Source organism: Citrus sinensis, chromosome 6 (assembly GCF_022201045.2).
Source record: "Citrus sinensis cultivar Valencia sweet orange chromosome 6, DVS_A1.0, whole genome shotgun sequence".
Taxonomy (NCBI): domain Eukaryota; kingdom Viridiplantae; phylum Streptophyta; class Magnoliopsida; order Sapindales; family Rutaceae; genus Citrus; species Citrus sinensis.
This window is the reverse complement of record NC_068561.1, coordinates 2,281,954-2,293,226: the sequence shown is the minus strand read 5'-3', so window position 1 is coordinate 2,293,226 and position 11,273 is coordinate 2,281,954. Positions and strand designations below refer to the sequence as shown.

General features: G+C 34.5%; 1 protein-coding gene across 1 annotated transcript; it reads right to left on the bottom strand.

Annotated features, from left to right (window-relative positions):
* Nucleotides 1–4,141, bottom strand: LOC102608141 (WAT1-related protein At1g09380). The gene is made up of 7 exons (XM_006480639.3): nucleotides 3,618–4,141; nucleotides 2,028–2,090; nucleotides 1,525–1,641; nucleotides 1,174–1,423; nucleotides 942–1,100; nucleotides 697–848; nucleotides 1–464 (listed from the first exon to the last, which is right to left on the bottom strand). The coding sequence occupies exons 1-7, from the start codon at nucleotides 3,797–3,799 to the stop codon at nucleotides 278–280; spliced, it is 1,110 nt and encodes a 369-aa protein (XP_006480702.1). The 5' UTR covers nucleotides 3,800–4,141; the 3' UTR covers nucleotides 1–277.
* Between the last annotated feature and the right edge of the window lie 7,132 nt (nucleotides 4,142–11,273).

Below are 11,273 nucleotides of genomic sequence, written 5' to 3'. Positions count from 1 at the left end.
AAAACTCAAAAAGCACTTAACGTATTTGGGGACAAATAAAAAAAAAAAAGTACAGGAGAAAAGGACATGTTTTATGACATACATTATATATAACTTCTTTATTGACACTCTCCAAGCAAATCCAAAGGAAACTGAAAATATGCATCTCCCTTTAGGCTTCTCAACGCTTCATGGACAAATGATGCACAACAGCTTCTCTTTGGAGCACTCGAAATACTAGTTAACACAATGAAATGCGGTTGATCATCTTCTTCGTCGTGCTTGTAGTCTTCGATTTCTAACCTTCGACGTGATGAATGTTGCCATTTGAACGAGTACAAAACAGCTGTTGCTGTCCTATGTCCCCGCTTTCAGCATCCTTTGTTAGTTCTGGTTCCACAATGACATTATCTGGTTTCAGCTCCTTGTCCTTTCCCCACAGCACGGCATAGAGCCCAGTAACAATCAAAACTGACCCTATAGCCCTGTATCAATCACATAACCACTAATAAGCATAAGCTGAAATAGATCCATTCTTCAGCTAAAGTTTACTTCATATGCAAGAAATCCAGCAAAGCGTTAATTGAGCATAGCAGAAAAGAGTTCCTCGAGCCTAAAACATCTTAATTAATCATACAAGTCATAACAAGCTATAAGCAACTAAATAACATCACAGTAAATATAGAAATAATGAGTTAAAACCATTCCCATACTTACGTTCCAATGAACAATTTCTCTTGAAACAGAGCCCAACTAACAATTGCTACAATCACGAGTAGCAAGGGGCTGAACACGGAGACATAAAGAGGACCTTTGCGTTGAATACTCCATACGATGAGGCAAAAAGCAAGTGCAGAACACACAATTCCCTGAGATTACAAATAGATGGGTGCTTATAGAATAAATCACTGGGATCAGTGGGGCCTTGCAAAACAAGTACTATATTAATGTGAAGTATATACCGAGTAAAGAGCTGATACAAGCCGGATGGTGGCATTCAATTTCCATGCAGCCCGCTTGCGTTCAACTATCAGACCAATCACACTGCACATAATGCTGCTGATGAGACACATCAGTGTGGTACAGGTGTAGGGAGCTGGAAACTTCTTGCTCAATTTTGTCTGAAATTTATCGAACACTTTAAATACAGAACAGACAAATGAATGCATAGATTTCAAAATAAAGAGTACTAACTTGGATTATGACCCACGCTGCCCAAGAAATGGAACTAGCTATGATTGCAATGGAACCCAGAATCAAGTTTGATTTATTCCCAGAATTTTCTTCACTCATTTTCTCGGCGTACTTCCAGTGAATGCTAGAATTCGGTATTCCAAATGTTTTCCCATGATAAAATGACAGTACCATGGCTCCTCCAACACATATTATTGTTCCGAATACCTTGGCCTGTCCTGGTTTGGTCTTGATTGCCACATATTCTTGCCTAGCAAACATACAAAAATTCAAATGACTTACAGATCAAGTTACCTAAGATTTGCAATATTTAATGAATAAATGGGGCACATGACGCGACTAATTCATTACCTGAAAATGACTGCAAGGACAAAAGTGATTGCCGGTAGTATGTTTGTCAATGCACATCCGATTGTTGGAGTAGAATTTTCTAGCCCAACAAAGTAAAGCACCTGGTTTCCGGTCGCTCTTCAGGATTGAACTCAAGGTTAGTTACTTGGGAAACAATTTTGTACTCGTTAAATAGAGGGAATTAATTTGTATTCATAAAAATGAGTTGGAAAATTATCTCAGAGAACATAAAGAGCCTTATCACCTCAAATAGCTACTATAGTACAATAATCATAAGAAAAAAAAAATACCTTAGTAACGGTTAAGAATTTAAAACGATAGTTAGGAATCTTCTATAAGTCATAAGTAACAAAATATCAAAATTGTTATACGATATGTACAAATTATGATATATTAGTAGAAAAGATGTTTAAAATGTTCAAAGTTTCACGAATCACTCTCTCTATATATATACACACGCACATCATAATTTTTATGTATAAGTTTGAGAACAGAACACTTACCCAGTAACAGAACATAAGAAAATCTGGAAAAGAATCGGCCATGTGATCTTGGGTCTTGTTTTCCTACAAAAAATATATAAAATTAATTGAGTCAAGCTTTTATGTTTAAAAATTAAAGAAAGTGTATTGTAAAGGCCACATCAGTCACTAATACAACAATTCTCGCATTGGCTAATAAGGTGTGTATTCTTACAAATAAGAAACTAATGAGCATCGATTTTTTGGATAAAACTACTTGTAATGGTTGTGCAAAGTCCTCCTTTAATGCAAATCTCCGTATTTTAAAAAATGACGGCACTTGCGTCTGAGAATGATTATGGTTACAACGGTTATTGATTTTTTGGTTATCAATCGCCAATTTGTATTACACTACTCAAAATTTTCACTAATTCACAGATGTATGATTTAACTCGAGGTTTTTAACATATATGAAATTGAGAAAGTGTAGCAAAAAGCTCATGAGAAACTTTGTGATCATTATAACATATATAACATTTGTACGATAGTCATACACTATTTCTCATTCATACTCAAAATGACAAATTTCAAAATAACAGTTTGTTTGAATTAAGAAAAAATAATTAAACCCAAATTAAACATCAAAAGCAAGTATTAGTAGTAGATAAATTCATTAATTTCTCTTTTTTTTAATCTTTTTTGGTAAGCAGCAATTAATGTTTATTTATGCATGTAAGTATCGCAAAGCACTAATAACAACTAGCTTTTGAATCTTTGACAATAAGGCACTAAAGCTGGCGCTTATAATGACAAACAAATATGCATGAAATGGCAAGCATGCAGTTGCCATTTGTAAAGTCAAATTGTGAATTGCATTCTTGCAAATTCAATGCCATCTGTTTTTCGTATGCTAGCTGGCTCAAAATTACAAAGACAAATGACTTGTCAGCAATGCATGAACCTCTCTATTTATTACAAATATGTATTTTTTATTATTTTCAAATTCAATGACCATTAATGAAACCAAATTTCAAATAGTTCAAAAGAAATTTTAATTTAGGTGATTCAAAATGCAACTCCACATTTTCTCCGAAAAGCAAGAAAATTAAGACCATAATGAAAACATGAGAGAGGGAATAGAGTAATACAAAATTATTAGTGATAAAAAAGGAAAAATAAAAAAGTAAATATATAAACCTCGATTTTGTTGCTCAAATTATGCGGGAACTGTCAAGCTATTGATTTGTTAATAATGGATCTAATTTACTGAAAAATGCAGAATTCTGTAATATGACATTTTCTTATGCTTTCTCAGGAACCAAACAGTAACAAGATTCTTCATTAACCCTTTTTTTTTCCTTGTTTTGGGGGAGTTGTACATTTTATGCAACAGATTTGAAACCCATCTCCATGCATGCATTCACTGTAAAGAAATTTGAAGAAATAATATAAACTTGTACTAATTAATTTGAAAATTAATTTACTCCATTTAGTGAAGTCTAATTAGCAAACAAGAAGGGGAAAAATATTGAAAACCTGCCCAAAATAACATTAAAAACAATAATAATGCATAAGCAAAGAAAAGGATGAGAAAAGTATTGTCTAATTTCTTTTAGAAAGAAAAAAAAATACCATTCAATGAAATAAGCAAAGGGGATGGTGGCCAAGGTTGCAAACATTTGCCGATAAGCAACAAGAACAAGAGGCTTCATGCCGGAATCCAAGGCCAATTTTGATGTAAAATTCATGCCTGCATAGCCAAGTTGCACTGTAACCATGGCCAAAAATGGCATCAAATCATCTAACATTCTCATTTTTCCCCCTCTCTCTTTTGTTCTCTTTTCTCAGCTACCTAGCTAGCTACAACACTAGCTATTTGAGGGTGTTTGGAGAGAGGGAAAGTTAAAGAGAGAAAAGGAAAATGTCGATGCTTGAGCTATATAAAGAGTTGGTCAGAACTTTTGCAACAGAAAATTTGGGAAAGTAAATCTCAAACACTCTACTTTTTATTCATGCAAAAGTTAGAAACCGTTCAAGATTTTTAATTTCTTTCAACACTTGGGCTTTTTTTGCATATATGGGACAAAGGTGTGGCAACAAGCCAATAGCTAGAACACTTCAATACATAAAGAAAAATGAATAAATAAATGAAAAGCTTTTTGCTTTCAGTTTTATCTTGGGGTTGTCAACTTTGGCTATGTACATATACTTCAAGCAACCAAATTGCATTAATTACTACAAGTCAGAAAAAACCAGAAACGATTTTCAGCTAAAAGATTTTACTAGTTATTACAGAAAAATTTACTACCCCTTTTGTCTTTCTCCTTTGATTTGAGGACAAGCCATTGAGAAAAGTAATTGTAATATATATAGGAAGATTAAAATTCATTTAAGTATGTTTACTAATAATTCTCAAATATTTGTGTTGAGCCCATAGAATTCTCACACAGCTGAATTCTGTGGATGTGATTGTCGCAAGTCACTTTTAATACACAGGAAAAATAATCACTGTGATCTGCAATTAAATTCAGAGGTTTATGGTTGTCTCATAATCAATCATAAATTTGTTAGACTTTACGCAGATAGATTTCTTATGGTGTAGTTTAAATATACTGGCAGAGGCTGTATTTGCCTATATACAGTCATTTTTTTTTTTGGTTTTATATTTCATTAACAACAAATGATCAATTATATTTTGGTAAAAGTTCATATATGGTAGGAGAATCATGATTCTTAGCCGATATGTTTCGCTTATATTCTATCTTTTTTTTTTTTTGTGCTCCTTATATATACCTGTGGATATTCTATCCATTTAACTAATTACTATACATTTTACACACATATATACTCGAAATTAAGTTTTTTGTTTTTCAAAAGAGGAAGAGTGCATTTTTTTTTTAATTTTTTTGGGTCAAACATGAAATACTTTCTTAAAGCAATATATATATATATAGATATATATAATTGAATATATGCTATACCACTTAAAAAAATCCTAAAGCAATTGTTTTTGGTCAATATGTTTTAAGGTTTTTATTTCCACTAGTTTGGATTTTTCTAATTTTTGGGTATTTGAGGATTCAACTAATGTTATCTGCAAAAATAAGATATTTGGGTTATTTTATGTGGCACTTTGCTTACATTTTCTTCTTATTCCTTTTTTTTTTTAATTTTGGGGAAAGAAATAGGATTGATTTATTAAACTTCACTAGTTTGGATTTTTCTAATTTTTAGATAATTGATGTTCATTTGCACTGCGCAAATTAAGTATTTAATTTAAAGCTTTCTAAAATTTAGAATTTCTTTTTAATCAGTCCGATCGCACAAGTTGTTTCCCCACTTACAAAAAAAAATTAAATGCTTTACAAGTGTCATTTACAAAATATCTTGTTTCATGAATTCATATGAAGAGAACTTCCCAATATTATCAAGTTTAAAATAAATATGTAATTAAACTCAATTAATTATATGTTACTATTATTGTTAGTTATGAAACATTTAGTAATAAAATGATTTGCAAAAGTTTGTAGAATATAGGACACTAAATCAAAACACTCAAAATATTCTTAAAACGCACTAAATTATTCTTATTTAATAAATGCATTATTATTGTTTCATAAATGATTATCCCACTATTAAACCCCACTTGGAAACACTCTAAGTCAATTTTTTTTTTTTGAAAAAAAGTTTGTTAGGGAGGTAAAAAAGGGTGTTTTGGCAACCTCGAATCAATTTGCAAAACTCATCTCGAGGCCATTTTATGATATATATTAGTTTTCAATCTTGATTCATTAACTTTCTCAACAACAGAAACTATGAGATTAGTGCTTGGAGAATAAAAACGAGGACCACAATCAAGTATTTTGCTCATTTTAAAAACCTAACGAGCTCTCCTTATATTAAAAAATATCCAGACTTACCATTGAAGATTTTCTTTAAAAAATATCCAGACTTACCATTGAAGATTTTCTTCATGATGAGCAAAAAAACCTTCACAGGAGTAGAAAATCCATGTGGAGGTTTTCTACTAAGTCACAGCTGATAATTCACAAGGAGATTCTTTGCCAAATAGTTAGGGAGTATAATATTAAATCTTAACCACCGGATTTAGGAGATTTGAAAATCAAATTCCACAATGATTAGGGTTCTAATCCCTATAAAAGTAAGTACGCTCATCTACTCTTTACAAAATCAAACATCCATTATTTATTCTATGTTTTATTTATTTTTTTAGATGAAAACTAGAAACTAACTTGAATATCAGAGGATTAATGTTGGCAAAACTCAAAGAAATTCAATCTCTTTCTTCCAAAGGGCTCTCTTTCTCTGAAACAGAAGCCAGGAATGAAAGGCGTATGAGTCTTTATGACTCTTTATGTCACCCAAATCTTGGGTGTTCACTTAAATTACTAAGTTCTTAAATAGACAAGTCTTCTTTTTAAGTGTGGTTAGTGGGATAGTTATTTCTTCTGAGGAAGGTGGTTAATCCAACATGAATATGGAAGAACTTATTTGGAAATGTCAAGCTATAATGCTAAAAGAAGAAGAAGAAGACACGGTAACAGTGATTGACAAGATGAGGGCTAAAGGAGTAAAGATTACGACAAATTGTTTAGTGGGTAAAATACTTCTAACAAGAGGAGTAAACTTGGAGGGTCTGATATCTACCATAAGACAAGTGTGGAGGTCCATTAAAGAGGTGAAAATAGAGAGCATGGGAAGCAATGTGTTCTTATTCAAGTTCGATACAGAAAAAGATAAGAGAAGGGTGTTAACGAGAGGCCCTTGGCATTTTGACAGAGCGCTGATAGTTTTGTCGGAGCCAAGTGGAATAAGAGATATCCAAAAGCAATCGTTCACCCATGCAACATTATGGGTACAATTCCATAATGTGCCTATAATGTGCATGCATAAGGAAGCCATTCAAGAGCTGGGGGAGAAAGTAGGCACAGTGGAGGAGGTGGATACAGATGAAGATGGAGAATTTATTACAGCATTTGCTAGAGCTCGAATCTCTATAGACATTACTCGCCCGCTAAGGAAAATCATATTTCTCAAACTAGAAGAAGAAATGAAGATTCCAATAGCAGTTTTATATGAAAAATTACCGAATTTCTGCTTTTACTGTGGGATGTTAGGCATCAATACAGAGAATACTTGAAGTATAAAGGACAACCAAAAGAAAAGCTTGCTTTTGGTGACTGGATGAACGCAATCACTCCTGCAGAAAGAGCGAGGCAAAACAAAGCCAAAAACAGAGAAAAAGGGAATCAAGTGCATAATCAGGCCAACACAATCTTCTCCACCACAACACACCAAACCCAATACAACTTGCAACAAAACTCGGATGAAGAAAACATGTCAGAGTTGAACCGACTTAAGCAAAATGAAGAAATCAGCCCAATAATATTAAGCAACGTGGTGGGGGTATATGAGATCTCATTAATGCAAAGGGAGGGAGATTTGCAACAACAGACAACCGGCGACATGGATAAGATTGATACAGTTGGTCTAGAGACACTCATGGGCATAGAAGCGAGAATTGAAAATGGAAAAGAGAGGGAAAAATAAAATGAAGGGGAACCTAATAAGGTGGGCTTAATGGGCCTAAACCAACCAAAGCAAGAAATCTTTCCAGGCCATTTTGATGCAAAAGAAATGGATAATAGGACTAACCAAAACAGGAAAAGGACAAAAGGCAAAAAATGAAAGCTACAAGCAAAAACCATGAGAGTTAAGACGGGGAGCGTGATGGGCTAACTGGAAATAAAATGTTAGGTGGTGAAATTAGATATAAGAGCCTAGAGAAAAAGAAAATAAAAGGGATGAGCCCAATAAATGTTTGATTTGGCATTCACAAATTAGCTCCCTTCAAACCGAGCTTAAGCTGGACGGAAAAGCAACAGAAGAGGTAATAATGGAGAACTCAGGGGAAATGTAGGAGGAAATATTGGTTGAGGCTGGTGACCAACCCCGCCAACAGCCATGAAAGAATTAAGTTGGAACGTTCGGGGTTTGGCGAATCCTTGGACGCTCCTAGAATTGAGAAAAATTCTTTAAATGCACAGGCCCCAAATTTTGTTCTTGAGTGAGACAAAGTTAAGGTCTGGACAAATTTAAAAAGAATACAGAAATCTACATTTTGAAAATGGCTTTGGGATTCGAAGAAATGGAATGAGTGGAGGAGTAGCTCTTTTTTGGGATGCTGATGTGCAATTAGAAATCATGTGTTACAGTAGTCATCATATAGACACGATGGTTAAAAATGGAAGTGGCTAGAAATAGAAGTGCAAGGGGTCTATGGACACTATGACATGAAGAAAAAAAAGCGTACATGGATGTTGCTTAGAAGATTGGCTGGGCTGTTCTCTTATCCTTAGCTGTGCTTTGGCGATTTCAATGAAATCCTACATATTCAGGAAAAATCGAGTGGAAAAAATAGAAATGTGAGTATGTGGCATATTTCAGAAAGGCTATACGGGTTACCTTTTTACCTGGTCGAATAGAAAGTTTGGACCGCACTTCATTGAAGAAAGATTAGATAGGTTCTTTTACAACAAAGATTTAGGGAATAATTTCTATGATTCAGCAGTAAATAATTTGATAACATGGGCCTCGAATCATTCTTCAGTCCTTATGAAAGTAAAAGAGAAGAGTGCAGTGCCGAGATATGTAAATAGAACCTTCTCATGAGTGCATTATGAAGATATGTGGAGTGCTTATGATGCATGCAAGGATATAGTGAGGCAAGAATGAGCGAGTTACTAAGAGTGGAAAGTTGGAAATCCGGTTCAAATTTTTCATAAAACAACCAAGAGCTCATTGGCTGCTTTAAAGCTTTGGAGCAAGGAGGCCTTTGGGGGCAGACAAAAAGAAAGGGAAAAGTTGATGAAGTAGCAAAAGGAGATTAAGCAGAATTATAAGCATTATGAAGGTGGGGAGGAGAGAACAAGAATAGAACAAAAGCTTAACAATTTACTCATTGACGAGGAGATGTATTGGAAGCAACGATCGAGAGCCGATTGGATTAGAGAAGGGGAAAAAACACCAAGTTCTTCCACTCCAAAGCAACAGCCAGGAAAAAGAAGAATAAGATCTGAGGTATCGTGAATAGCCAGGGGCGAGTGGACTGAAAAGAAAGATGATGTTAAAAAGGAGTTCTGCGAGTATTTTCAAGAGTTGTTCACATTTATAAACCCAACCCAAGCTCAGATGGATACTGCCCTTGAAGGAATGATACTGAAGGTGACAAAGGAGATGAATGATATATTAGCTAAACATTTCACAGCCGAAGATATTTTGGAAGCTTTAACATATATGTGCCCAACAAAAGTACCTGGACCAGATGGATTACCAGTTGTTTTCTTCCAAACGCACTAGTAATCAGTGAAAGAATGGGTGCTTTCAACATGTCTCCAAATTCTCAACAGCCACAATACCATATGCCCTTTGAATCATACTTAAATTGCCTTAATACCGAAGCTGGCTAAGCCTAAGAAAGTCATAGATTATAGACTTATCAGCCTTTGTAACGTAATTTATTGAATTATCACTAAGGCAATTGCAAATAGATTAAAGTCAATCCTTGCTCAAATCATTGCCCCCACTTAGAGTGCATTCATACCCAATCGGCTTATCACAAGCAATATCATAATTGGGTATGAATGCCTCCACAAAATTAGGCTTAGTAAAGGCAAGAAAAATGGTAAAATATCTTTAAAGTTAGATACAAGTAAGGCATATGATAGAGTTGAATGGGGATTTTTAAAGGCAACAATGAAAAGGTTAGGATTTTTTGATAGGTGGATATAATTAATTCTAAATTGCATCACTACTACATCTTTTTCTGTGCTTATTAATGGAACTACAAATGCATTAATCCAACCTCAAAAAGGGCTACGACAGGACTGCACTTTATCCCCCTATCTTTTCATCATATGTGCAAAAGCCTTCTCTAATATGTTGTTGCAGGTAGAAAAAAGAAAGTTAATCTAAGGCTTAAAGTTCAACAAAGAAGTAATCATTTCTCACTTATTATTTGCGAACTACAATTTGATTTTTGCAATCATTTCTCACTTATTATTTGCGGACTACAATTTGATTTTTGCAAAGGCATCAGTTGAAAGTTGCAAGCACCGTAAAGCCATCTTTGAATGATATGTTTCAACATCAGGACAAGTTTTCATCTATGACAAGTCCTCAATGTTCTTTAGCAACAAGATTCTAGAAAGACAAGTAGCTGCCATTACAGATATTTTCTAGCTCAAAGTGGTGTCTAGACACGAGAAATATCTTAGTCTTCCTTCTATGGTGGGGAGGAAAAAATAGACTTATTTCATGAAGTGAAGCTTAAAGTAGTAAACAAAATTTTGAAGTGGCAGCATAGGCTTTAGTCTAGTAGAGGCAATAAGGTGCTCATAAAGGCAGTGGCACAAGCTATCCTAGCTTATGCCATTAGTGTGTTTAGGATTCCCGCAGGTTTGTGTGATGATATTCAGAGGGCAGTACCCAAATTTTGGTGGGGCTCCAAAGAAGACAGGAGAGGTATCTATTGGGCAAGATGGGAGAAGCTAAGCTTTGCAAAAAGCAGAGGGGGCTTAGGATTTAGAAACCTCACCAGCTTTAATTAAGCTCTGGTTGTTAAGCAAGGATGGTGACTGCTGTAGTATCCAAACTCACTAGTAGCCAATGTTATGCAAGCAAGATATTATAAGCAATCTGAGTTTCTCCACACCAAGGTTGGTTGCAACCCTTCTTTCATATGAAGACACATATTATGCGGGAGACAGATTCTACAAAAAGGAATTAGGTGGAGAATTGGAAATGGAGATAGAGTGTAGATTTTTAAAGACAACTGGATTCTTAGGCCAGTGACTTTTAAACCAATCTTCCCATCAAGTTTACAGAAATATGCTAGAGTGGCTGAAATGATTGGCTTAGAGAATCAATGAGAGGAAGGCTTGATCTGTCAAAATTTCAGGGAAGAGGATGCAAAAGCAATTATTAAAATTTTATTGCCAAGGGAAGCTAAAGATGATGAAGTGTTGTGGCATTTTGACAAAAAAGGGCAATAGTCGATTAAAAGTGGTTATCAAATTGCCTTTCAATTAAAGTATCCTAACACTCCAAGTTGCTCAGGTAATGTTTCAAAATGTTGAAAGGACTTATGGACCCTAAAGTTGCAGGAGAAAATTAAAATTTTTATGTAGAGAGTTGTCAGAAATCTTCTCCCCATTGCAGAGAACCTGTGGATAAAAAAGATCCCGCCATCCCCAATCTACCGAATAT

What these genes read in the sequence shown, in the direction of transcription:
- LOC102608141 (XM_006480639.3), bottom strand. Translation starts at nt 3,799, where the DNA reads ATGAGAATGTTAGATGATTTGATGCCATTTTTGGCCATGGTTACAGTG. An exon ending in CAGCGTGGGTCATAATCCAA is followed by an intron (nt 1,101 to 1,173) that starts GTTAGTACTCTT and finishes GATAAATTTCAG; the next exon opens with ACAAAATTGAGCAAGAAGTT. An exon ending in GAGAAATTGTTCATTGGAAC is followed by an intron (nt 465 to 696) that starts GTAAGTATGGGA and finishes TGATTGATACAG; the next exon opens with GGCTATAGGGTCAGTTTTGA.